The sequence below is a fragment of the Pagrus pagrus genome, assembly GCF_965226575.1.
Source record: "Pagrus pagrus genome assembly, chromosome: 19".
Classification (NCBI taxonomy): Eukaryota; Metazoa; Chordata; class Actinopteri; order Spariformes; family Sparidae; genus Pagrus; species Pagrus pagrus.
The window spans coordinates 1112194-1139200 of record NC_140203.1 but is presented as its reverse complement, the minus strand read 5'-3'; the positions used below and the strand labels follow the sequence as shown (position 1 = coordinate 1139200).

General features: G+C 43.4%; 2 protein-coding genes across 2 annotated transcripts; both read left to right on the top strand.

Moving 5' to 3' along the window:
• Nucleotides 1-6: 6 nt before the first annotated feature.
• Nucleotides 7-15942, top strand: LOC311274717 (transcription factor 7-like 1-B). Its single transcript, XM_084382631.1, has 12 exons — nt 7-410; nt 540-609; nt 2394-2530; nt 10446-10523; nt 12557-12674; nt 12786-12867; nt 12968-13042; nt 13400-13516; nt 13691-13856; nt 14582-14689; nt 14884-14932; nt 15058-15942. Exons 1-12 carry the CDS (start codon nt 234-236, stop codon nt 15621-15623), a joined length of 1743 nt encoding a protein of 580 aa, XP_084238757.1. The 5' UTR covers nt 7-233; the 3' UTR covers nt 15624-15942.
• A 5109-nt stretch (nt 15943-21051) lies between these two features.
• On the top strand, nt 21052-21976 carry LOC311274902 (GTPase IMAP family member 8-like). The gene is made up of 2 exons (XM_084382905.1): nt 21052-21103; nt 21357-21976. Coding segments are annotated over exons 1-2 (594 nt in total). The 5' UTR covers nt 21052-21102; the 3' UTR covers nt 21950-21976.
• Nucleotides 21977-27007: the final 5031 nt, after the last annotated feature.

The window sequence follows — 27007 nt, the reverse complement described above, 5'->3', positions numbered from 1 at the left end:
GTTAGCTAGTTTTTAAGCTAGTTTTTGGTGTTTTTTTTAACGCGCTAACGGAGAAAACATTCACCCAACTTCACTTCGACGCAGCGTGTGATGCTTTTAGCACTCAGCTGGCATTAGACAAGTATTTCTTCGAGGTTTTCGAGTCTTGTAGGCTGTTTTTACAAACTGTGAGTTAGCCAACAACTCGGTCGAACTCAGCCGTTCATGTTAGCCGTTGCAGCTAACGTCCAAACATGCCGCAGCTAAACGGAGCGGACGGAGACGACCTGGGCGCTAACGATGAGCTGATCGCGTTCAAAGACGAAGGGGAGCAGGAGGAGAAGAGGAATGTGTCCGGGGAGCGGGACCTGGACGACGTCAAGTCCTCCCTGGTCAACGAGTCCGAGACCAACAGCAGCTCGGACTCTGAGGTGAGTTCACTGGGACCAGTTCTGCTCGTCAACTTTTCTCTGGTGGATTCCCAGTGGAGCTGTGTGTGTGTGTCCTCCACAGTGCTCCTGTGGCTTTGTTTACCTTTGTGTGTCTGTGTGTGTGTGCAGGCAGACAGACGGCCCAGACCCAATCCAGAGTTGGAGAACAGGGCCAGACACAGTCAGCTGTTTCAAGAAGGTAATGGACACACTCAAAAACAATGCATGAAGTTGTGTCTCATTAATGTCCTACAGACGAGACTGCACACGCACACTGAGAGTTAAAGGTGCACTCTGTCTTCAGTCTTAAGCTGGATTTACACTGACTCACTGAAGGTTTACTGGTGCTCCTGCTGCAGGTTTTGATTCGTGATTCAGCCTCGGGTTTCATCAGGATCAGCTCTTATCGACTTTATTCATAATCCACTTTGTTGACATTCTTTCATGCACTTTGTGTGTGAGCAGGTCGTCACAGAGCTGCAGCTGCACGCAGGCCACTTCTGCTGCTGCCTTCACTGTCTCTGAGTCACTGCGATCACAGTGTTTATCTGTACACACAGTAAGAGCGATCAATGATGCTGACAAACACTGAGACGAAACACACAGTTATATCACCGCTGGAGTGATCAATAAAGAGACATTCAGCCCTAAAGCACAACTAACAGAAGACAGATGGCTCTCTCCATCATCACATCTTCACCTCAGTCCTCGCGTCATAAATTCATTTTATTGAAGCATGTTTTCTTGCTCGGTGCAGCAGCTGTCCTCCACGCTGACCTCCAGTGATACAGACAGTTGTGACATTCAAACCGTTCGGACGAGATTTTCAATTAAACCCAGTTTTTCTTGACTATTTAAAAAGGATCAAAGTCTTTATTGTAGCGCTGCAGGCAGCTCTCTCTCTGTCCGTCTCTCTCGTACCATCCTACAATTCCCAGAATGCAAATCAGCATCTTCTTGTCTTTCAATCTCCATGTCCACAGTTTATAATGCAGGTTATTTAACACATATTTGAAGACGGAGCTGTTGTTCACAACATTACATTGAAATAATATTGGAGTATTTTTATAGAGATAGACCGACAATCAGCTTGGATGATTTATCAGCCAGTATTTAGCATTTTCCTGATTATTGGTATCGTTTTTTTGGTCCGGTTGTCATCGTTTTTCCGTCTGTGGTCTCACTGAATGTCTTACCCACAACACTATCTGATTGACTACACGTCACAAGTGAAAGCCTATCACCAGTAACTCGTAACTGAAGTTATTAATTAGATTTAGAGGAGTGGGAGTGTAAAGAAGCAGAAAATGGAAACCTGTAAATTGTATGAAAGCACAGTACAAAGTTATATTCCTTCACTCCATATTCTACATTTTGTGACCCAGATTTTAATTTTTACTGCTCATCGTCTCCTTGATTACTAATAATGGGTATCGGCCCTGAAAAAGGTTGCGTCGGCCTGATACAAGATATAGATCTCAATATTTTTATTGTGCAGCATCATCCTCAAACAAAAGTATATCAAAGAACTCAACGTCACAGTGGACAACATCCAGGAAGTGGACTACGTTTCCCTCGTCCTCACATCACAGAACAAACGATAAATAACACACAGGATCGATTTATTTAGTCTTTGCAGACGGATCACTGGCCGCAAAATCTTCAAAACTCTCCGAGTTTGTTTTCAAAAATACATCTAATTCTCTAAATGCAGAGTTCCCGTTATATATTTTGATATTTCCTCAAAAGCACTTCCTAATTCTTGAACCATATGACTATTGATGTTTTTACAAGATATGTTCACGAGGAGATTTCTGATCAATATATATCAGTCATATGGAGATAATGACTAAGTGTGTGAAGACAAGTCGAACAGTCTGGTGGGTTCAGAAATGTCCACACTGTACTGTCAGTCAGCTGATGTTTGTGTTAAATCACTTGGAGCGACCCTTTTGTGTGACTGATGTTGATCTCGTTTCTCAGCGCTGAGGAGGCGCCAGGATGGAGGTCTCTTCCAGCCCTCTCCGTACGTTGGATATCCCTTCTTCATGATCCCGGACCTCGGGAACCTCTGCAATCCCTACCTCGCCAACGGAGCTCTCACACCAAGCGCCAGGACGGTAAGACGACCTGTAGTCGCAGACCGTGTTCAGTCATGCACCGTGTGAAGTGAACTTTCTGAGCATTTTGAGAAAACAAACATTTTCAGACGTCTTTTAAATCAAATGAAAAACCCAGTAAATAAAGTTCGACCAGAGAAGGGCAGATGAGTCCACGCTGAACAGCCAGCTGTGAAGACTACTGTTGGCTCTGCAGAGCTGTTGGCTGTTTGTCTTGTGAAGCTGCTCTGGTGTGGCTGAGCAGAAGTTTATGAGACGCTGACGTCATGTAGATTAACGCACTCACAGACGTAACTTAAAGCCTGACTCGCCCGCAGTGCAACAACAGGTTCTCTCTGCTTCACATTGTGGGGATATTGTTTTGCAGATTGAGTCCTGGATACCACTGACTCGCTATTGTCCTGGAAGCTTCTTCACTTGCATTTGAGTTAGAGTGTGTGTGTGAGTGTGTGTGTGAGTGAGTGTGTGAGTGAGTGTGTGTGTGAGTGTGTGTGTGAGTGTGTGTGTGAGTGTGTGTGTGTGTGTGTGTGTGTGTGTGTGTGTGTGTTGTTATGATAAGGAGGTTTGATGGTACAGGGTTAGACAGGCCCGGACACAGTCTGCCTGCAGCAGGAATGAGCTCCCATCATGGCTGCTGCTGCTGCTGCTGTGCGGCAGATTAGCCTCTTTAGCTGGCTGCTGCAGCGCAGGATCGACAGCTTGTTGCCCAATTTCCCAGTCCCCAAAGCTTAATGGGAGCTCAGCTTGGATTATAGGGATACTGGGTAGCGGTTTAATACAGCAACACTCACAGCCACTAATCCAAAAATTGCAGAGAGAGGAATTTTAAGCAAAATCTGACTGTAGAGGACAGTCAGGAAGACGTGACCTCAAACACAAGTTCACTGCGAGCAGAGCAGAGTGCTGCGGTCCTGATGTTCAGTTCAAACAGCCCATTCTTTCATGTTGGAGTGCTGCTAGCGCTGAAGACACCGAGGTCATGTCCTCAGTGTTTTTAATCCTGTGTGTGTGTGTGTGTGTGTGTGTGTGTGTGTGTGTGTGTGTTAGCAGTCAGGAGGAAGTTGACGCTCCACAGTTACTCACATGGTGGACGAGCTAATTCCAGTATTTTTGAACTAAATGTTCTGCACGCTGCGTTAGTTCTTCAGGGTTTCTGGCGTCCTGGTTTGTGATCTCTTTCCCAGTAATGTAACTGAGTACATCTACTCTAGTACTATACCTACTTTTGACATTCTTGTACTCTATACTCGAATATTTCCATTGTCTGCTGCTGTATACTTGCGCTCCACTGCATTGTGGGGTGAATATTGTAGTTTACTCCATTACATTTGTTTGATAGCTTAGTTACTTTGCAGATTACATGCTGCATCATGCCAAAGTAGAATGCACACAGTAAATGTTGTGTGTTCGGGGCTGAGAGCTCGATGGAGTCGTGTCGAGTATTTTTTGTGTAATCCTGCCAACAAGTCAACAAACAGACACGGATGAAAACATGAAGCAGATAATTTAATATTTATTGGCAGTTGGATTCAAAACGCAGTTTCTAATCATCAGAGCCATGCTGAATATCAAACCCTGTGATCGGTGGACTAATGGTGTACATTATATACATACATGTGTATGTTACTTTACTCGACTACTATTCATAAACCAGCATCTTTGCTTCCACTCAGCTGTGACGTTCAACACTGCTCTTTTGTTTTCCCTCCCTGGTTTGTTTTGAAAGTCTTTCCTGTGTGGATTTATCCCAGACACACATGAAGGCTAAACACACAGCCGATCCCACACACACAAACACCTGCATTCCTCAGCTTTGTGATGCCCTCCCCCTGCGTTAGTGGCTCATTGTTGTCATTAGCAGAGTCTGAATGGTCCTAATGCATGACTCCACAGGAGGATCGTTACACCTCATTATACCTAACACACTGCCCGTGGCTCCTTCTCAGGACACACACACACACACACACACACACACACACACACACACACACACACACACACACACACACACACACTCCTCCTGTGGCTGAATGTTGCCTTGAGACAACAGCGTTGTTCCTCCTCTTCCTCTGCACTCGACCTCCCTCACATTTCTCTCTGCACAATGGACACCTTGTGTCCTGTCGAGCCTCCTCAGTGAGAGAGTTCAGTGTGTTTATGAGAGACAGAGGAGGAAGAGATGCTTCAGGCAGGCTGAAGGCGAGTCAAGGTAAACACGCTGAACACGTTAGCTGGACGCTACCTGAACCATAATACAGGCTGTTTACTGTACTCATGCAGGCAGGAAGCAGGAGCCAGCATGTAGACAACCTGTCTGCTCACTCTGCCCTCCTCCCCACCTCCCCCACCTGCTCCTCACCTCCTCCTCTGCTCTTGAAAAGGGCCAGCAGAGCTGCAGCGGACATACTGTTGTTCACTTATGTTGGCTGGAGACACTCGTGTTCCTAATTACTGTTGTTGTGCTTAACAAATACTGAAACACGAGCAGATAGAGACACTCTGGAACATAGGACATTAAAAAACAAGTAAAATCAGTAAAGACTGATGAACACACAGAGACACACGAGTTGTTACTATCACTACCCGATGTGAGTCAGCCATTTTGGACAGTTAGGGACGGCAACAAGACAAACCATGTACAGAACGGCAGGAAATGTGGACATTTGTTAAAATTAGTTACAGTTTGACGACATTGCTTATAATATTTTGGACATGATTATCAGTCGTAGTGTAGCATGTTTGTAGATGTTTATATTGCTGTTATGTTCAAATATTTGGATAAATTGTACTTTTTAAATGATACTTTTAGACCTTATCTGGTGGCTTTTTGCAGTTTATTGTTACGCCCGGCCCGAACTACATGACCTTTCTTTACACCGGGAGTCTTGCAGTTCTTGCAGTTGTTGTGCTTTGCAGACTACAGGACATGAGAATGATGTGATCCAAACGGTCCAAGTTGTTGCACCGATCTGCTACAACAAAAACCAACAGAGAATTATCTGTGGAAACGAGGAGAGCGTTCCTCAACCCACCTGCGACTCAACCAGATATTTAAGCTGCTCAGAGAATTAACGACGCTCAGCTAACTGTATCGCCTCTGAAGTGTTTTTCTTCTCCTTTGGACAGCAGGAGGAAAAAAACAGAGAATCACTGATCCTGATTTTGATTTTGATTATCGAACTTTAAAGTTCATTTTGATTTTGATTTGATCTAAATCGTGACGCACCACTCTGTCGTCGTCTGCCAGAAATCCAAACAGATCATTGAATTTTCAAGTGATTTATCAGCCGTCACCTCAAACTGAATGTGAACCGGTCTGGATGAAATTTAGCCTGAAGTAGTTTGTACGTCTTAAAAAAAATAAAATTGAGATTGACCTTGTCGGCTCTCAGGTTTGCTGACTTTACAAATCAGTCAGACACACACACACACACACACACACACACACACACACACACACACACACACACACACACACACACACACACACCAGCACCAGCAGCAGTAGCGTCACAGCTGAGCAGCAGTGAATGGCAGCAGGAGGACGGAGCAGAGATAAGCTACCTGGTATGTGTGAGTGTTGATCGTGCAGGAGATGGCAGGCGTCTCGCTTTATTTTCACTCTGTTAAAAAGGTTTATGTTGACAAAGCCAACCATCTGTGTTAATGTTGGTGTGTGTGTGTGTGTGTGTGTGTGTGTGTGTGTGTGTGTGTGTGTGTGTGTGTGTGTGTGTGTGTGTGTGGCTGTGCTTGTTTAGTTAAAGTCGCTGTCTTTCAGCCGGCTGAACAATCCCAGAATTCCTCTGTTTATTCCACATTGTCTCCAGAGTCTTAAAATACCAGGAGGATGACCCGCCTGAAACAACAGCCCCCCCCCCCACACACACATTAATACACACACATTAAAACTCATAACAAAGTGTTTGTTTTCACCTGATCCCTCGTGTTTATCTGTTCGCAGGATATTAGCTCTAAAAACTGTCAGTGGTTTTCATAAAGCCGCGCTGAGAGGTCGGTCACAGGGCAGCAGGAACTGATGGCCTCAGACCAGTTTGGATATTAAGCGTCGCTGCTTCTTAATAAAACGATGAACAAAACTTATGTGAACGTCATCAAAGCTACAGAAAGAGGCAGACGCTGTGTTAAAGTCACATCAGGGAGGCTTCACAGAGCTGTAGGGACGGACCACGCAGCAGATTATTAGTCAGAAAAGCTTTGAAATTGAATAAACTTGTTTTTATTGTTCTCAGTTAAAGTGACGTGTGTGAACTCACACTTGTTTTCCTGTTGATGTTCTTCAGGTCAGTTTTCTCCGGTGAAAACTGAGACTCAAGTCACAACGATACATGTTGGTTTTTTGTGATATTTGAAACCAGTTTTTGTGGCATGAAACCAAAAGTGTTGGTGTCAAATATTTTTAATAATTAGTGATGGAAAGTTGCTCATGTACTGTACTAAGTAAGTACTGCACTACGTGAGGTACTTACTTCATTCAATACATTTATTTGATAAATGTAGTTATTTCTCCAGATGATTCAGTGTTGATTGGTTATTTTTTGTGCCGTGAATCAGAAAGTGTTGTGGGCGGGACCTTGTCTGAGACCACAGACAGACAGAGGAGGATAACATTTTTTAATTGACTTTATTTATACAATTGGACACAAACGCAGATAATCGAGGAAAACAATGCTGAATCTGGAGGCAGATGATTGGTCCATCTATACTCCTTTCTACAATGATTCCAGTATAGTTGGAATAATCAGCCTGACGTCTCAGAGACTAACCAAAACTAACTGGATGGATAAATTGTTATATTACTATTGTTCTTTTCTGCCAGTAGCTCCTCCACACTGGACCTTTAAAGCAGCTTATATGTGCTGAAAATAAAACCAAGACTTAACTGATCATGAGAACTGGACTCTGAAGGGTTTGAACATCAGGACTTCTTACTTTTATTAATATCAAACTCTTGGATTTCTTCTTCTTGATGTTGTGGACGGAGAGCTTCAGGTCTTCAGAGTCGACTCGATCCTCAGCTCTTTGTCTCCAACATGAACTCTGTGTTTGCTGAGCAGCGTTTTCGTAAACAGCAGAGAGCCTCATAACTTTCCCTTCTGGGCACACACTGATTTTATGCTTCCCTCAGTAATAGACTGTGATTGTGCAGTGTGTGTGTGTGTGTGTGTGTGTGTGTGCGTGCATTGATTTTCCTGGTATTTCCAACAGCTGGATCCAGTTAGTGCTCTCAGTCAGAGCTTCCTCGGGCCTCCGAATGGGGGACGGGATGAGGCTGCACTGTGGAGTGTGTGTGTGTGTGCGTGTGTGTGTGTGTGTGTATGTGTGTGTGTGTGTGTGTGTGTGTCTGTGTGTGTGTCCAGGCTGGGGTGAGCTGAAGTCACGGGGTTTTATACAGCTGCAGACGTGTTTGAGGGATAATATGTACAATTGTTATAGTGAAACATTCAACACGATGCTTGTTGGCCTCCTCAGTGAGCAGTCCGTACACTTACTTGTTGTTGAAGGTCACCTGTGGAGTCTGTGACTGTTGTGTGTGTGTTTTTATGAATGGGTTCTTGTTTTGTTTGAACACACTCATGAATTAAGCTCCTGCGATACACACTCCTGCCAGTGACACCGCAGTATTTCACAGAACTACAGGTGGCAGTAATGTGCGAGCATACGCTGCCAACAAAGACAGAGAAGAAGAAGAGTGGTGGAAGGTGAGCGTGGACGTGAACTGTGCAGTTTGAAGGAAATTCATACACACTGAATGTAAACAAAGTGTGTGTGTGTGTGTTTCCCAGAAAGCTTCAAGTAACCGAGTTACAGGCGACTTCCTGCTGTAACCTGATTTCCTAAATGTTCATGAGAAACCTGTTGGACAATTAAGACAAACCTGATCTGAGAACGCAGACAGGAAACCAGGTCTCAAGTCAGATTTTACATGCGACTTCAGTTCGGCTGCATCACAGTCTGTTCTTTGGTCCAACCAACCGTCCAAAACACAAAGACTCTTCATTTACTGTCATAAATCATTTAAAAATAAATTCTTTGCTTGTAAAACAGCTGAAACAAAAAAGAAACAAAACAAAAAACAAAATATTTGCCCACCTTGCAGTCGGTTATTTGACTGATCTTTGCAGCGCTGCACCTCAGACATGGAAACATTACATACAGCCATCAGCCTTTTACAGTAATTAACCTCAGTCAGACTGAAGCTGACTCCTGCACACAGTCTCTGTGGGTCTGAATGTTAAACATGTGACATCTTGTGTAGTTCAGACACTTTGGCACTGAAATAACAAAAACTCTGCAGACCGTCATTTTTTGATTGCGTCACCAGCCGTCCAACCGCAGACGCAAAATATCAGGAAGCACCATTTTATTGTCCCTTTATAAACCAAATTAACAATGAATTGAGAAAATAATGGACAGATTAAACGACAATGAAAATAATCATCAGTTGAAGACGATATTTAACTTTTCATTACGTTGTTGAGCTCGTGAGAGAACTGGGTGAACTGTTCCTTTAAACCTCCCTGACTGATAAACACATCTTTCAAACTCTAGTGTATAAAAAAACACCTCCACACCCAAGTTGAGATGATGACATCACTGTGACATCATTAGGTTAAATTTAAAGCGACAGGAGACGCTCGACAGTCGGCTGAGTGTTTCCTGGACGACCAGTGAATTGAACTTTATGTATAAAATGGGTGGAGTGAGCCTTTAAAAGACATCTGTCAGTGCAGCCTCTGGTTAATGTTTCACTGTCTGATGATAATAAAGTCTCTGCATTATTGTCACAGTTGTACAATTAATGAAGACAAACGGCTTCACTCTGCAGTCAGGGGGAGATACAGCCCTCTTCTGCAGGGTCAAAGGTCACAGCTGAGAGTCTGTTGACGTCACTCACAGTTGAATGAGCGCCAAAGGCCTCTTCTGTTCTGTGTGTGTGTGTGTGTGTGTGTGTGTGTGTGTGTGTGTGTGTGTGTGTGTGTGTGTGTGTGTGTGTGTGTGTGTGTGTGTGTGTGTGTGTGTGTGTGTGTGTGTCTGGGCTGGGGGTGGTCTCCCACTTTCAGACAGCTCGGTCAACAGTGGGACCCTGGTGGTTTCCAGGCCGGTGGGGTGTTTATGTGCTGGGGAACGGGGGGCAGGGCGAAGGCAAACGCTTGAGACTGTTCTTTGTCTAACTCAAGACACACACACACACACACACACACACACACACACACACACACACACACACACACACACACACACACACACACACACACACACACACACACACAGAGCACTCTCTCCATGTGTTCGCTCTGGTTTCCATTTGACCTGCAGCACACAGCTCGTCTCCATCACTTGTGTTCCTCGTGTGCGTGTCGGCTCATGTAAATGTGTCGCGCAGCAGAAAGAATGCAAACATGTGGAGACGAACGTTACAGCGTTATCTCACCTGTTATCAGAGGTAGTGATGTGTGACTCGACAGTCACCACAACATCCTCTCACACAGCTTCCTCCTGACGGTGAAGGTGACACATCACGTTTTTAGGAGTGGATGTGAACGATAGCTGAGCAGGAGTAATGAGATCCTGCGCCTCCCAGCTGTGGACTGTCGGCACCAGATGCTTCCACTGAACAGAGCACAGAAGAAGAAGTCCACTTTAAAATCAGTCTGACCACAGATGATGATTCACCTGCTGTTTGTGTCACCTGACCCCTGATACCTGCAGCTGTTAGCTAACATTAGCCACCCGGCAGGTAGAGACCGACTGGATGCAGTCATGACCGTCCTGTGAACTGCAGCAGCGCCACATGAACCGACACCACGTTACATTTCAGTGCTTTAACTCCACATTTATCTGACAGCTTCAGCAACTTTACAAATGATCTCTGATCTCCGCTCTCTCTCCACAGTACCTGCCGTTTCAGTGGCCTCTGCTCGACGTCCCAGGAAGAGCTGCTATGAGAGACTGTGCTACTCCCACACACCTGGTGAGACACACACACACACACACACACACACACACACACACACTGAACCATCTAATTTGACAATTAAAGAAAATGCAAAATCACATGGATTTTTTAAAGAAAGGTTGTTCTAATACCATGATCAGAAATACCTCCGCGTCCTCAGCTGATCAACAAAATCCAGGTATAAGAAAGCAGAAACTGTCGTCTGTACAACAATAACAGTGAAACACATAAAGCATGTTGACTCTGGTTTCGTAGCATCTGACACACAAAATCTGCAAATCTGCCAGCAAATATTCACATCTGAGAAGCTGGAATGAGACATTTTGGCATTTTTTGGATTTTAAAATAACTTCTTTAATGATAGATTGAGTCAATAATCAAAATAGTTGACAGTTTATTTTGTGTCCATCGACTGATCAGTTAAAGGGTTAACGAGGAGAGGAAATATTTCTGTCCGTGTCACTTCAGAGTCTGCAGCTCCTTCGTCTTCTCTCTGTGTTAATAGTTTCACTTCAGTCTCCAGCTTATCAGTGACAGATGTGTCGATGACCTCAACACACAGAAGGAGCATAAAAGAGTATCACACCAGTCGTATCGCTGGGTTACACAAGGATGTGTCACAACTGGCCTGAGTCAGGACAGATTAGAGAGCAGTCGAAGGTCCCGGCACACGTTTACAGAGCAGGTTACACGTTCACATGAACCAGTCACTGCTTATACATCTGTGCTTACAACTCATTTTATTTAGTTGAACACTTTTCAGCTGTTGGTGTATTCAGACTGCTAGAGCTGAGTTTCTATCTGATCAACAACAAGAGACAGTTTCTTTCTTTCTTTCTTTAGAAACACTTCTGATAATAGTTGTTGAACATGGCTGGTTAATGGCTAACTGAGCTAGTTAGCAGTGAGGCTCGGGCTGTGATACAGTAGCAGGAGCTGATCCGTTCTGACTCTGGTCTCCGTACTGAACTGACTCTCAGCCTGACGCCGTCCCACTGGGACCAGTTCCAGCTCCTCCAGTTCACATGTTTTGATTGAGATAATTACTGGGCGTTGGTTCACGCTGTCATGGACCAAATAATACCAACTGCTCTGAGGGATAAATGCGTCCTGTGACTCCTGACATGAACAGAGTGAATGTTATCAGTCGATGTTTCTCATGAAACACAAACTTCCTGCAGTATTTTTACTTCCTTGAAAGAGAAAGTTCATCTTCACCTTTGACTTTAGTGTTTGTTGCACAAGTCGCAGTCAGTGTGTCTCCCGCCCACACTGTCGGTGTCACCTGCCCTCAACCCCTGAACGACCTTTTCTTCCACTCTTATTTTATTCACATCTTGACGAGAAATTAACGATTTCTGAGGAGATGACGTTTCCACGGAGGTGTGAGGAGATGTCCCTCACTGATACACGACTGCTTCCTTCCCACAAAAATAACTAGAAGGTGTGAAGAGCAGCGGCCTTTGATGCTCGTTGCTTTCATCAGACCAGATGTGTCAGATGATGATTGGCTGAACACACAGAACAAACTCGTCCACAGTAGAAACGAAATGTTGTTGAATTCACGTCTCTGGTTGAAAGTAAAGAGATGGATCTGATGTGCAGCGAGAAGAAAGTCAGATTGTTTCTGACTGATGAAGTCTGTTCAGCAGCATGTGGAGATGTTGAGGTGAACACACTTACATCAGTGTGAGACAGGTGACGAAACTAAAAACTAAATCTGTCGCCAAGATTTATTCATGAAAAATGTGTAACATGTTGTCAAAGTTACATTTTTGACACAAATGATGGTTACACCTTGATAGTGTGTGTGTGTGTGTGTGTGTGTGTGTGTGTGTGTGTGTGTGTGTGTGTGTGTGTGCGTGCGTGCATGTGTGAGTGTGTGTCTCTAAAACAGTCACAAAAACTAAAACAAGTTGACATCCTGACACCTGGTGGACAGATGACATCACTGCATCTTCACTAATCACCTGTTCTGTTCTGTTCTGTTCTGTGTGTGTGTGTCTGTGTGTGTGTCTGTGTGTGTGTCTGTGTGTCTCTCTCTCCAGTCGAACAACGTGCCGGTGGTGCAGCACCCTCACATGACCCACCTCCACCCTCTGCTGTCCTACAGCCCGGAGGCCTTCTCCCCTCAGAGAGCCTCACCTGGCTTCTCTCCTGACCCAGGTAGTCTCACCTGTCCTCCAATCACACACACACACACACACACACACACACACACACACACACACACACACACACAAACAGAAGACATAATCAATCTCACCTGTGCTGCAGGTATGTCGAGGAGCACTCACGCTGCCTGCTACCCCGTCTCACCTGGAGGCGTGGCTCAGATCACACACCCCCTCGGATGGCTGTGAGTAAACACACACACACACACACACGAACACACACACACACACACACACACACAGTTTGGACCTGCAGGACGTGTGACGCTGTGTTTGTGTGTGCAGGCCGGGACAGACGATGTATCCCATCGCAGGCGGCTTCTCACCGGCTGCTCTCGCCATGAACGCCTCCATGTCGAGGTAACAGTCGTGTTTCCATAAAAAATAAAAATGTAAAGAAATAATCAATTAAAAAAAGGTGAAAATATATGGTACAAAAAATGTTATGAAACTTTGAGAATAAAGTTCAGGGATCATGTAATGTTATGAAAATAAAGTTGAAAGTTTTATTTTGAGTTAAAATATGAGTTTCAGGAAGATGTTGTAATATTTTACATCTTAAATACATCTGAGCACTTAAAGATGTAACTTTGGACTCAATTCTCTAAATGATGACTTAACTTAAAAAATATTGTTCAGATAAAGTGTGTTATTATAATGACGTGTAGTTTACTTTAATCTGATTGGGTCTTGATCTGTGGTGTCGTCTCTCGTCAGTCTGGTGTCGGGCGGCTTCTCTCCACGTCTGGTGCCGACCTCTCAGTCGTCCGTCCCCCACCCGGCCATCGTCCAGACAAGAGTGAAGCAGGAGCCTGAATGCAGCAGCCAGCCGGGGTAACGAACTCTGAACGACTGTAACATCATTGACACTGTTAACGAGACCTGAACGCATCCTGTCAGAAACCAGCCTTCAAATCACAAATACCAACAGGACGGCCGCGTGAACGTTCTGCTAACGTTCTGCGTCGCTCTTCTGTTGTTAACTCGCCGTGTGCTCTCGCTCTGCAGGCAGTCGGTGGCTCAGCGGCAGCAGGAGAGAGAAGAAGAGAGGAAGCCGCACATCAAGAAGCCGCTGAACGCCTTCATGTTGTACATGAGAGAGGAGCGGCCCAAAGTGGTCGCCCAGTGCAAAGTGAAGGAGAGCGCCACCATCAACCAGATACTGGGCCAGAGGGTGGGTCTGTGTGTGTGTGTGTGTGTGTGTGTGTGTGTGTGTGTGTCTGTGTGTTTATAATGGAGGCAAAGTGTTTTACTGTTTAACAATAAAATTAATGGTCCAAAATGTAGCAGGCAAAAGATGTTAATCAGCGTATAAGCTGATACCGATAAATCAGACTTGGTCTCAAAGTCGAAATGTTATAAGAAGAGAATAATTCATAATATTTAAGAAATCATAATATTTTGAGTATAAAATCAAAGTTTCTTAACTCAATAATGTCCAGAGAATGAAGCTGTAATATTTCTAGAATAAAGTTGAACATTTTGGGAAAAATGTCAGAATATTAAAAGTACAAAGTCATTTCAGGAATAAAGTTTCTGGAAAAAGTCGAAGATTTCTGATTTTAGAAGAAGTCACGAAATTCCAGGTTAAATTAAGGAGATAAAGTTGTTTTATCACCTTAATAGAATGAAGTCTACGTTGTGATATTTTATAAATGAAGTCAAAGATTAATGTTTTGAAAAGTGTCACAACGTTTCAGGTAAAAACTAACGAGGACGAAGTTGATATTTAAAAAGGTTTTTCTCAGATCAGCAGCTCTGATGCTGTTGTGTACTGTTGTTGTGTGTGTGCTGCTCATAAACTAACTGAGCTGTGAGTGTGTTGTTGTTGTGTTGTTGTCGTGTCGTGTCGTGTCGTGTCCTCCCGTCACTGAGCTGACTCGTGTGTTGTGTCCACAGTGGCATTCACTGACCAAAGAGGAGCAGGCCAAATACTATGAGCTGGCTCGGAAAGAGAGACTCGTCCACTCCAAGCTTTACCCCGGCTGGTCGGCCCGAGACAACTACGTGAGTACGACTGCTGACGTCGGCCTCCACCTGCCGCACGTCTGCGTCTCTACACAACACTACACAACAATACACAACACTAAACTACACAACACATCTCTACACAACACTACACATCACTACACATTTACTGTAGGTCACTACACCAGAACGTCTCCATCAGCTGTTTTAAAGGTGAATGTGTTTGTGTGCAGGGTAAGAAGAAGAAGAGGAAGAGGACCAAGAGTGAGACTCTGCTTGACGGTGAGACGAAGACAGTTTGATGAATGTTGGACATGAAACAGGAGAAACACACAATCATCAGTCATCAAGCTACAGAACATGAGTCTGCAGCTGAGAGCTCATCACTGTGTTTGTTTGTGTCTCAGGTCCTCAGGACGACGTCCCCCTGCAGCTGAAGAGACCTCGCGTCCCACCTGAGGAGACGCCTCACACACACACTTCACACACACACCCCCGCTCCCACCTGACACAGCCGCACACCATCTCCCACCTGACGCACACACACCTGTCCCAGGCCAGCCCCGCCTCCTCGCTGGACTCCCCGGCGACGCCCACCACCGCGCTGGCCTCGCCCGCCGCTCCGGCGCCGACACACACCGAGCACACACACTCCTCCTACAGCGGACACACGTCTCCCTACGGCGAGCAGCTGCAGCCGCTGTCCCTCACCACCAAACCTCACCGGACGCCCCACCCTCTGAGCCGGACCACCGTCACCCCAGGGCCCTCCACGCCGTCGTCCTCCTGCGACACGCCCACACCCTCACCCCTCATGGCCTCCTCCAGGTGCTCCCCCCCTCCTCCTCCCCCCCTGATCTCTCAGCCCTTCCTCGTCCCGCCCCTCGCCTCCGCTCACCAATCAGCAGCGAGCTCCCACGGTGCCTTAACTACGTCACAGCCGTTCTCCGTCAGAAGAACCAATCAGCTGTGAGCAGAGAAACTCTGACGTCACAAACACACTTCAACACGACCTGTGCCTCTTCACGATGCTGTAAATAAGCTTCTTTTATAAACTTTTTATAGATCACATTTTATATTAGTATGAAAGTAATTGGTCAATATTTGACTGCAGCTCTAACTTCATCAAACGGTGTATTTTTTGCAAACTGTCACTTTTTCTAATAACTTTGTATGATGGATCATCGAGGTGTGGCACCGGGGTTTGTTGGTTTGTTTTTTCACCTGGTAGTAATGAGTGTAGTTCTGTTCTGGTTCCTCCTCTGTGTTAATAAACATTCACTGAGTTCTGACCCGCTGCCTGTGTGATGCTGGGAGTTGTTGTTTTTATGACGACTGGAGTGATGATCCAAAATCTGTCATCGGTCGTCAAACACCTACAGGACGATTTGGTTAATTTGACAAAATCTAAACACATCTCTGGTCCTGGTCCAATCACATGTCATCAGTGTGACCACACAGGTGTTGTGTCTGTGTGGTGATGAAACGCTCCATGAGGCAGAGAGAAGACCTGATACGTATCCATGGAAACACACTGACGTCATGAGCCACACTGTAAAACATCAGTGTTTGACTCTGTCTCCCTCTGCTGGTGAGCGTCATGAAGCACAGGCGACAGCAGGGTGACTGATGGTGCTGCGGTCCTGTTGTAATCATCATCAGCTCCTGTTCAGTTGCGGCAGCTGTACGGTAGCTTCAACATCTCTATTTTTAAAACACTAAGAAGACTCGACACAACAGGAAACTTCACCAGGGTCTCTACACATGAACACGAGCATTGAGAACATCGTTTGTGTACACAGAGTTTACTAAAAGGTCCTTTATTTACTGTTAAGTTAGCATTGTCAAAAAAGACTACAACAATGTATACATTTACGGCAGGACTTGTCGTAAAACCAGGCCAGTGGCATTTTATTTGCATATCCATCAGGGGGCGGTACCGATCCAACAGTCTCTCAGAAGCACAACCGTCTGTAGCGACACACACCGTCATGTGTCGGTGGAATAACAGCGGCATAACAGCGGCACACCTCTCCGAGGAGCGGCATCAGAGTCTGGGGATCGACATACCTTTGGCCACTTTTCGATCTCGGCGTCACTCACAGAGAGCCTCCCCTCCCCCAGTGTTTCTGTGTGGCTGTCACAAACAGCCAAAAACCAACCAAAGGTTTGATCTCAGAAACGTAAACTACTCCTGATATGTTTAGTAAACAGGTAGGCACCAAACCCACGTATGTATTTTTCTAATGTTTTTATTAGTTTACAGCTGCCGATGTATGTAACTCTGTTACTGTGATGATAAATATTGAATCTGTGTCTATAATAACCAGATCCTGACATGTAAATGTGATGTCTGTGGGAATAAAAAGCACTGATGTTTACATTACATTTTACATTTAACTGATTCTGATGAATCGTTTTTATATCCAGTGATGTTAACTACTAAAAATGACAATCAAGGAGACAAAAAAATAACAATAAGTTTGCAAATCAAAAATAAAAAAATAAGACACTGTAATAGGCTGTCTGGCTTTTACATAGAGCAGGTCACTGAAGAACATATATACATACTTATATCTATACAGCTGTATGTACAAGGAGGCACATTGAAGAACATATGTATATATGTCTATGGCTGTAAACACTCATAAAAACATTAGAAAAATACATACGTGGGTTTGGTGCCTACCTGTTTACTGAACATATCAGGAGTACTTTACGTTTATAATCATCAGAGAACGTTACAGACGGTGTTTTTGGTTCCTGTCTGTTTCCCAGATATATTCGTACGTGTGTGAATGTGTCAATGAGAGGCAACAAGGATGTGTGAGACACTCCATCTCACTCCTATTGCCTCTCCTCGTGTCTGTATCCACCCCCCACACTTTTGAAAAGCTTGCTACGCCCCTGAAAGAGACACATATCAACAGAGGAACAGACTTTGACACAACACCTGAGCGTCTCCATCCAGTGAACGTCTGTCTGCTCACTCTTGTTTCACCTCAGTTTCTCTCTCTCTCCCTCTTCACCTTCCCCATCAGCTGCTTCTTCTTCTTTTGCAGTGGAGAGTTTCCACAGCTGTTCCTGTGTTTCCTGTGGTTAGTGACCGGGGAGAACGATGCCTCTTCCTGTTTGGTTGCAAAAAAACTGATGACAGACAGAACAGCAGAGTGTAAGAGAGGTTTATAGAGACACAGTGTATATGTGGGTGGTGTCATTTTAGTTTTATATGTAAAACTAAAATATACACATACATATACATGTACTGTATACTGTATTATTTTCTGTGTTAGTCTCACTCACTCACGCCTACAGATTTTAAGACATTGAGACATTTAGGATGAAATCCTTTCACTGACTCTTTGACAGGAAACATTCAATAATATCTCAAAACTACAAGAGATCCTCGTCTCCCTCCAGAACAAAACAGGGATTTTTATGATAAGTAAGATTGTAAAGTACTGAGCTGTGTATGTTTCAGACCTCCCAGTCGGAAGAGAAAGTCCGTCTCAGTTGAGCTGGGCTTCAGTGTTAAGTTTATGCTTGGTGGTTGAGACGATCTCACCTGGTGAGTGGACAGAACTGAAATATAAATTCAATCAATCAAATGTGTGAAACTGTCAGAAAGACAATGTGATAAGTGTTTGTTTCTAATCCTCAGATGTGATTAACTGGACCAGAACCACTGCCTGTAAGTGATCACATCAACTGAGATGGAGATGATGCAAACCTTCAACAAACTGACAGACTGCAAACTGAGATACCTGCAACAGCCACCTCAGGTGAGTAGAGCACAGAAAGGAAATCTTGTTGAAATCTGAAAAAAGCGAGCCAAAGGTCCAAAGTTAATTTAAACTGATCAGGGTCCATAGTTCAGAATCAAGCTAACAATAAATCATATGAGAGCAGCCATGCAATAAAAAATTACATAGCTGTTTTATACCACCATTGATATCACAGTTACCTTTTTACAATAACACCAACATAAACTGTTCTCAATAAAAAAAAAACAAGCTGCAGTAACACACGTTTTCCTCCAGTGAGCAAACTTAATGATTATAACCAAAATGTGAACATGTGAACGTCCACATTTATAATCTGCTCCTTCATGTTTTTATCACATCTGTACATGTATGTAGTTAATATGTTTGCTTGGACCGCCATTAACAATGATCTGTACACAATAATTGCCCAATTTGAAAAGAAACTTGATACAATGATTTATAGATTAATGGATGATACATGTTTATTTTCTGTTGTCATTACATGTTTGAAGTGTTCATGAGTGTGATGAGCTTTGTGTTGTGTTGGAGGTTAACTAATAAAACATGAGGCACATCAGACGACATAACATTATATTATTTTCTCTGTTTAGGTCTTTAAACCCTGCAGAGTGAGATCATGGGAAACTTTTTCTCTGCTCCATCTGGTAAGACTTCATTTGTTGTCATTAATATCACTATTATTATCTTAGAGAATTCAACTTAGATACCTCTAGATACAGATTCAAGTGGAATTGACCCGGTACAGGCAGAGGAGACAGTTAATATTACAGTGAATATGAGGGCCACCCATTAGCTCAGATGGTAGAGTGGGTGTCCCATCTGCAGAGGCTTTGTCCTCGCTGCAGTGGGTTCAAGTCTGACTTGAGGCCTTCTGTTGCATGTCACTCCCTCTCTCTCATCCTGTTTCCTGTCATCTCTGAAGCTGTCCTATCAGTAAAGCCATACACAGGCCAAATCCTAAAAAAGGACACCAACAATCATTGTTATCAGCAGGCTCAATACAGATTATATGTGGATGAATGAATATCTACATTTTCTGTGTACCTACAGAGCCAGCTATGACGAGAGAGTTTTCATCACTTACATTTTGATTAATAATTTTTCTTCTTCTCTCTGTCTTGGTTCAGAGTAAAGTAATTGTATCGGTCTATTAAGGCTGTGAAAATGTTAATGCTGGATGTCCAACAATCACTGTAATGAGCAGCTTTATTACAGATTACATGTGAACGAAAGAATAAATGAATATCTATATTTTCTCTATCCCTACAGCAGCAGCTTTGCCACCTGCAGCGCGCCGACAACCGACTGGTAAGTTACATGCTATTTGCAAGCTCTTTGGTGAATGTGCCAGTGTGGAGCTGATAATAAATACCAGAACCACCTTAGAGACGCTGTGAAAGTTGTCTTGATTTCCATTTAGTCAGGGACACTTCTGCTCACTGTCTCTCTCAGTCACTTCTCTTCTGAAGAGTTATTAAGGCTTAAAATATTTTTGTCTGAACCGAAACATGCCACCTTTGTGAGAGAGTGAAGGAGGCCTCCTGTCTGAACTACCTCTCCAGAGGTCACACTGATGGGCTGTGAAATAGAGCCGACCGATAAAGGATTTTTAAGGCCGATACTGATACAAATATTTGGTGATTTAAAAATTCGATATTCCGATATATCGGCCGATATATATATGTTAAAAAAAAAAATCCAGAAACGCGTAATAAAACATACAACAAAACGGCTGGATCAGCTGGTTGTAGGTTTGTGGCGTTCTAAACACGAGTGTTGCCAACAGGGACGTTGTAGAGTGTCCTCTGGTGGACAAACTACGCAACACCAACACTCATAACATGTTTGAAGGGTGTTTCATCCGTTTTTATTTTATTTTTTAAATATTCATTTATCGGCCATTATAAATGCCGATACCGATTTGGAAAATGCCTAATATCGGCCGATAATATCGGCCAGCTGATATATCGGTCGGGCTCTACTGTGAAACGGTCAATCTGACCCTTCAGGTGTGCCGTAGATTCGGATGATTGGTCCCCAAATTAGAGGCAGGTGTTACTGCTGTTGGTCAGTGTTTCAGTACCTGTCAGGAAGTGACCGGTGACTTGTCCAGGTGGACCCAGTCTGTGGCCAAAGAAGCTGGAAGAGGCTGCAGCTCCACATGACCTTGAACTGGATCAGTGATTGAGAGAACGGATGGATGGATGTTTGATCCATCCAGCTGACATAAAGTTTTTACTGCACACAACACCAGAACTGATAATCATATCTAACAGCAGTGTGTCACTCACACCACCTGTGTTGCTTCCTAGTTTTCATCTTTCACAAAATATATGCTGAATAAATCAAAAGACTCTCAGCTTTGTCCTGAAGACAACGAGCTGTTTTCTTTTTCTTCTTGTTTGTCTGGAAGTATTTTTTCATTGAGTTACGGACATCACAGCACGACTGTGTGTCCTCCAGATGTTGATGTAGATTCACGTATAACTGACTCGGTTCAGGCTGAGTAGATAATAATTGAATCATTCTATTAATGCTGTAATGAGAAGGTCCATCACTGATTACATGTGGATGAATGAATGAATATCTGTAATTATCTGTGTCTCTACAGGGTCAGATGAGCCAACTGTAAAACTCAGCAGCAGTTTGGAATGGCTGCCACCAAACAGTAAGTTTCACTGAACAGTCGGAAAAATTATCATCTATATCAGCTAACAGCTATAGGCAATAATATCTATATGTAGGTACGGACTCTTTCATTTTTATTTGCAGGCTCTGTGTTAATTAGCAGGTTTTAAATTAATAATGGATGACAGTAATCTTAAATCCACCTTAAAGAAGGTGTGACATCCTTACTGTTTTTTTCTCCAGTTTACTACAAACCACAAGTCTGCACTTGTCAAGTCAGTTTTTCTTTTCAGTGTCTGAGCTGAGGGTGGTTCTGCTGGGGAGCAGCTGGTCTCAGAGGTGTTCAGTGGGGAACTTCATACTGGGAAAGACTAAGTTCGTCCCTGAGGATGAACCAGCTGTGAATCCGAGAGTACGCTCAGCAGTGTTAAAGGATAAAAGAATAGTTCTCATAAACACTCCAGATCTGCTGTTTCGCTGGTCCAGCACACTCTTAAAAATGATGCTGTTTAGATATTTGATAGGGTGTCAGACTGCCTCTGATCCTGGACCTCATGTGTTCCTGCTGGTTCTACAGCCTGAAGACTTCACAGAGGAACACTATCTGAAGCTCAACATGTTCCTTCAACTCTTTAGTTATCGATCATTTGATCGTTCACTGGTTCTGATATCAACACCCAGGAAGGAGAGTCCAGGTTTTATGGAAACATATCGTCAACATCCACCTTTAAAAGACTTGATCAAAAGTCAGTACAGGTTTTTGTGGCAGAAGGATCTTGAACTTCCAGAGCTGTTAACACACTTGGGCCAAATCGTGAAAGAAAACAATGGAGAGCACATCTTAAATTTTCCATCAGAGGAGTTTTGGGATTTTTTTGGGGAATAAAATCTGTTCATCAGCTTCTGTACTTTTTAAAAACACTCCAGAATCTCTGAAGTTGTTGAAGTGTAAATCTCAGATGACTGAAGTTCTCAGATGAACACAGGCCTGCTGACACATATTCAGGTGTGATCATAGAAAATATAATTGTTAAAGTAAAATATAAAAGTTGTTGTGGATCATTTTATTCAGATTTTAAGAGTTTTAGCCATTTTGTATATGATTTAAACACCACTGCTGCTATTTTATTGAATCTTTATCAGTGGTACGGACAACTAGATTCAATCTTATCCAGTCAATAGTTTTCTACCAGAAGAAGTAAGCCATGGTACTGGTGCAGTACATGGTACTGGTACAGTTCTTGGTACTGTTGTAAGTTTATTGCCTTATTTTAGCTCAGTGGACTTTTTGCAGTGGATGACATCGCTTCCCTGCAGGAGCTGGACTGCAATGCTGGAAGAAGTAGAGTAGAAGTACTGCTCTGTGAAAATACCAGGATTTCACTTAAAGAAGTATTTCACCGCTACAAAGATGGCCTTTGCATAAAAGTGGGCTCTCTACAGTAGAGAGTAGTAGATATTCACTTTTGCTCAAAAGGTAGAAAACCTACAAAGACCAGAATGCACCGCACCGCACCAGACCAATAGAGTATATCTGGTGACCGGCTGCAGAGGAGGAAACTCTGTTTGTTGTGTGAACTGGGTCAAATTGAGAATGAGGTTGATTTCTTGTTCGACTGTCCTGTCGATGATGTAAAGGATTTTTACTAAAATGCCATGTACATTTATGCCTGGGCTTCAGAACGGGAACCTTTTTTGTTCTTATTTTTTTAAAGCTTTGTAATGTTATACTGTTACGTCGATGCTTGACTGTAACAACTTTATGTTTATGCATGGTGCCAGAATGTAATAAAGTAGATGGAGCACTTTTTTTATTCTTATAAACTGGTTAATAGTTGAATCTATTGTACAGTATCATGTTTAATAAATTGATCTGATGTTTAAGTTGTACAATCTTCATTTCAAAAGTAACTTCTGTCTGAAAAATGTAAAGTGAATAAAAACACTTCTGAAGTGAAGTTTAAAATGTTTGACTGAATATTCAATTCAATTCAAAACTTTATTAGAGACTCACAGTCTAGATAAAAGTGAAGACATTACATAAATTAAATTAATACAAACTCTCAATAAAAGATCACAGTTTAAAAATAATGTGCATTCGTGTCTTACAAAGAGACAGCTGTACCAGTGTGTCCACAAGTGGGACTGGTAGCATGTAGTGCTAAACCACGTTTTATTAAACCATGATGATGTCATTTTCATACACATTAAGGCAGCAAATACATTTTTACATAAGATTTATTAAAACAGCTTGGTAAGTACTGACTCCTCCAGCAACCAACATTTCACTTGCACGATTCCATCTGCGTCTGTTAAGTAATATTCTGAAGGCATCATTATAAATCACCTGAAGTCTCCGTCTGCTTCCTGTAGTTTGACCACCAGTGTTCAGTACAGTGTTTTTTTTACAGTAAGCTCTGAACAGAGACATGTTCTTTCTATAAATCATGTTTACTTGTGTGTATATCTTGCAGCATTGCCTATAAAAATCATCATCATCTGCAGTTTGTTCTGTCATAAAATGTCGAAGAGGCTGGCGCTATTTGAACTAAATACTAGAAGATCATCTACGTACATAATATGTTTCACTAGAGTATTGACCATTATGCAGCCATTATTACAGGCTTTCATCTATATGTATTTAAAAATAACTGGGGACAATATTCCTCCTTGTCTGATGCCATTGATGATGATTTGTTTAAGTAATGTTTGTGATTCAAAATGTATGATGGAGATGGCTATGGATATGCCAGGCTATAGTGTAAATACATTTTTGAATCAGGATATTACTATAGAAGAAGTTAAAAAGCTTTGGACGAAGTAAAACTGAAGAAAACACCTGGCATAGGAGGCATCCCAAATGAAGCCCTGAAATCTCCATATCTCCTTGAAGTCCTCTTTTGTATGTTTCAGACATGTTTTGAGTTTGGTGTATTTCCATCACCATGGTATAAATCTATCATAAAACCTATCCCAAAGTCAGTAAAGAATGATCCCAGAATACCTCTTAATTACAGAGGCATCAGTCTCCTTAGTACAGTTTATAAGGTATATTCTAATATACTGAATTATAGGCCTATTCAATATTTGGAAATGAAACAGTGTCTTGTTGATGAGTAGAATGGGTTTAGAAAGTACTGTGCCTGTGTTGACCATATTCATTCAATGTCGACTATTATTAGAGCCAGAATCGCCACAGGTAAACCCACTTTCTCATGCTTTGTTGATTTCCAAAAGGCATTCGATTGGATTACTAGAGATTTACTTGCCTTTAAACTGATGGAAGTAGCGGTGGATGGTAGATTTTACAAAGCTATTCAGAGTTTGTATGGTAGCCCAGTTGCTTGTGTAGAGATCAATGATATGTATACTGATTGGTTTGAAACCCCTTTTGGCGTGAAACAAGGTGATATTCTTTCTCCAACACTTTTTGCATTGTTTGTGAATGATTTAGCTCTACAGATTAAGAAAAATAATTTGGGTATATGTTTGGATGACACTTATTTAGCTATTTTATTATACGCAGATGATATGATTTTACTGGCAGAATCTGAGTCTGAGCTACAAAATAGGCTAAATTTGGTTAGTTCTTGGTGTCATAAAAGGAGATTGGTGATAAATCAGAGCAAAAGACAGATAATGCATTTTAGAAACAAAGGCATGGAAAGAAGTAAACAAAAAATCTATTTTGATTCAGTCGCCCTAGAATATGTTAGCTCATAAATATTTAGGTTTCTTTCTTGATGAATTTATGACGTTTGAAACTGGTTTTAGGTGCCTTGCTGATTCAGCTGGGAGAGCTTTGGGATCAGTTATTAATAAAATGAAAGTTTGTAATGATTTGGGTCACTTTACATATACTCAACTGTATGATGCATGCGTCTCCCCCATACTGAATTATGCTGCAGGAGTGTGGGGATTTAAAGAGTCCAAAGCTATAGATACTATACAGAATAGAGCTATAAGATGTTTTTTTTGGGTGTTCATAGATTTGCGCCAATTCCAGCAATAGAGGGAGATATGGGCTGGATTCCAGGATGTATACAACGAAAATGTGAAATGATTCGACTGTGGAATCGACTAAACAAACTGGCAGAGGATAGAATAAATAAAAAAGTATTTATATGGAGTAAATTACATAGTTCCCCCTGGTCAAAAGAAATTTACTCAATTTTTGAGGAGGTGGATATGGTGTATATTTACAGGAATAACTTGTGTTGTAATGTTAACTCCATTAAAAGTAAGCTTCTATTAAAATTTGAAGAGAAATGGTTTGAAAATGTTCTATTAAAACCAAAATTAAGGACATATATGCAGATTAAATCTAACTTTAGACCTGAATTATATGCTACATCATGTTTACAGAGAAGTCAAAGATCTTTAGTTGCACAGTTGAGATCTGGTATTCTTCCTCTGGTCATTGAGGTTGGTCGATTTAAAAATATTCCCGAGGAGAATAGAATATGTGAAATGTGTGAGCCAGATGAAGTAGAAAGTGAGTCTCATTTCATTTTATACTGTACAAAGTATGACGATTGGAGAGTTTCCACAGTTATTTCCACAGAACTGTCTGCTGATGGCAGAGGGAAAAGCATAGTGAAAGAGAGGTTTATCCATCCATCCATCCATTTTCTACTGCTTATCCGGGGCCGGGTCGTGGGGGCAGCTGCCTGAGCAGGTACACCCAGACTTCCCTCTCCCCGGACACTTCCTCCAGCTTCTCCGGGAGGATCCCAAGGCGTTCCCAGGCCAGCCGGGTGACATAGTCACTCCAGCATGTCCTGGGTCTTGACTGCTGCTAGAAATTCTGTCCATAAAAATAATGAACAGAACCGGTGACAAAGGGCAGCCCTGCCGGAGTCCAACATGCACTGGGAACAGGTCTGACTTACTGCTGGCAATGCGAACCAGGCTCCTGCTCCAGTCGTACAGGGACCGTACAGCCCTTAACAGAGGGCCCTTGACCCCGTACTCCCGAAGCACCCCCCACAGGATGCCACGAGGGACACAGTTGAATGCCTTCTCCAAGTCCACAAAACACATGTGGACTGGTTGGGCAAACTCCCATGAACCCTCGAGCACCCTACGGAGGGTATAGAGCTGGTCCAGTGTTCCACGGCCAGGACGAAAACCGCATTGTTCCTCCTGAATCCGAGGTTCGACTATCGGCCGAATTCTCCTCTCCAGTACCCTGGAATAGACTTTACCGGGGAGGCTGAGGAGTGTGATCCCCCGATAGTTGGAACACACCCTCCGGTCCCCCTTTTTGAATATAGGGACCACCGCCCCGGTCTGCCAGTCCAGAGGCACTGTCCCCGACTGCCACGCAATGTTTCAGAGATGTGTCAGCCAAGACAGCCCCACAACATCCAGAGACTTGAGGTACTCAGGGCGGATCTCATCCACCCCCGGTGCTTTGCCACCAGGGAGCTTCCGAACTACCTCGGTAACTTCGACCCGGGTGATGAATGTATCAACCTCCGAGTCCCCAGCCTCTGCTTCCTCAATGGAAGGCCTGTTAGTGGGATTGAGGAGATCCTCGAAGTATTCCTTCCACCGCCCGACGTGGTGGGTGGCTGAGGCGCCGGATGATTTGCCAGAATTTCCTCGAGCCGACCGGTAGTCCTCCTCCATGGCCTCCCCGAACTTTTCCCAGTCCCGAGCTTTTGCTTCCGCGACCGCCCGCGCTGCAGCACGCCTGATCTGCCGATACCTGTCAGCTGCCTCAGGGGTCCCCCGAGCCAACCAGGCTCGATAGGACTCCTTCTTCAGCTTGACAGCATCCCTTACTTCCGGTGTCCACCACTGGGTTTGGAGATTGCCGCCACGACAGGCACCGGAGACCTTACTGCCACAGCTCCGAACAGCCACGTCAACAATGGAAGCGGAGAACAAGGTCCATTCAGACTCAATGTCCCCAGCCTCCCTTGGGATCTGGTCAAAG

Bases quoted from the DNA above. Each gene is read 5' to 3' on its own strand.
- LOC311274717 (XM_084382631.1), top strand. From the start codon at position 234: ATGCCGCAGCTAAACGGAGCGGACGGAGACGACCTGGGCGCTAACGAT. The intron at 411-539 runs GTGAGTTCACTG...GTGTGTGTGCAG, and splicing joins ACAGCAGCTCGGACTCTGAG to GCAGACAGACGGCCCAGACC. The intron at 10,524-12,556 runs GTGAGACACACA...CTCTCTCTCCAG, and splicing joins GTGCTACTCCCACACACCTG to TCGAACAACGTGCCGGTGGT.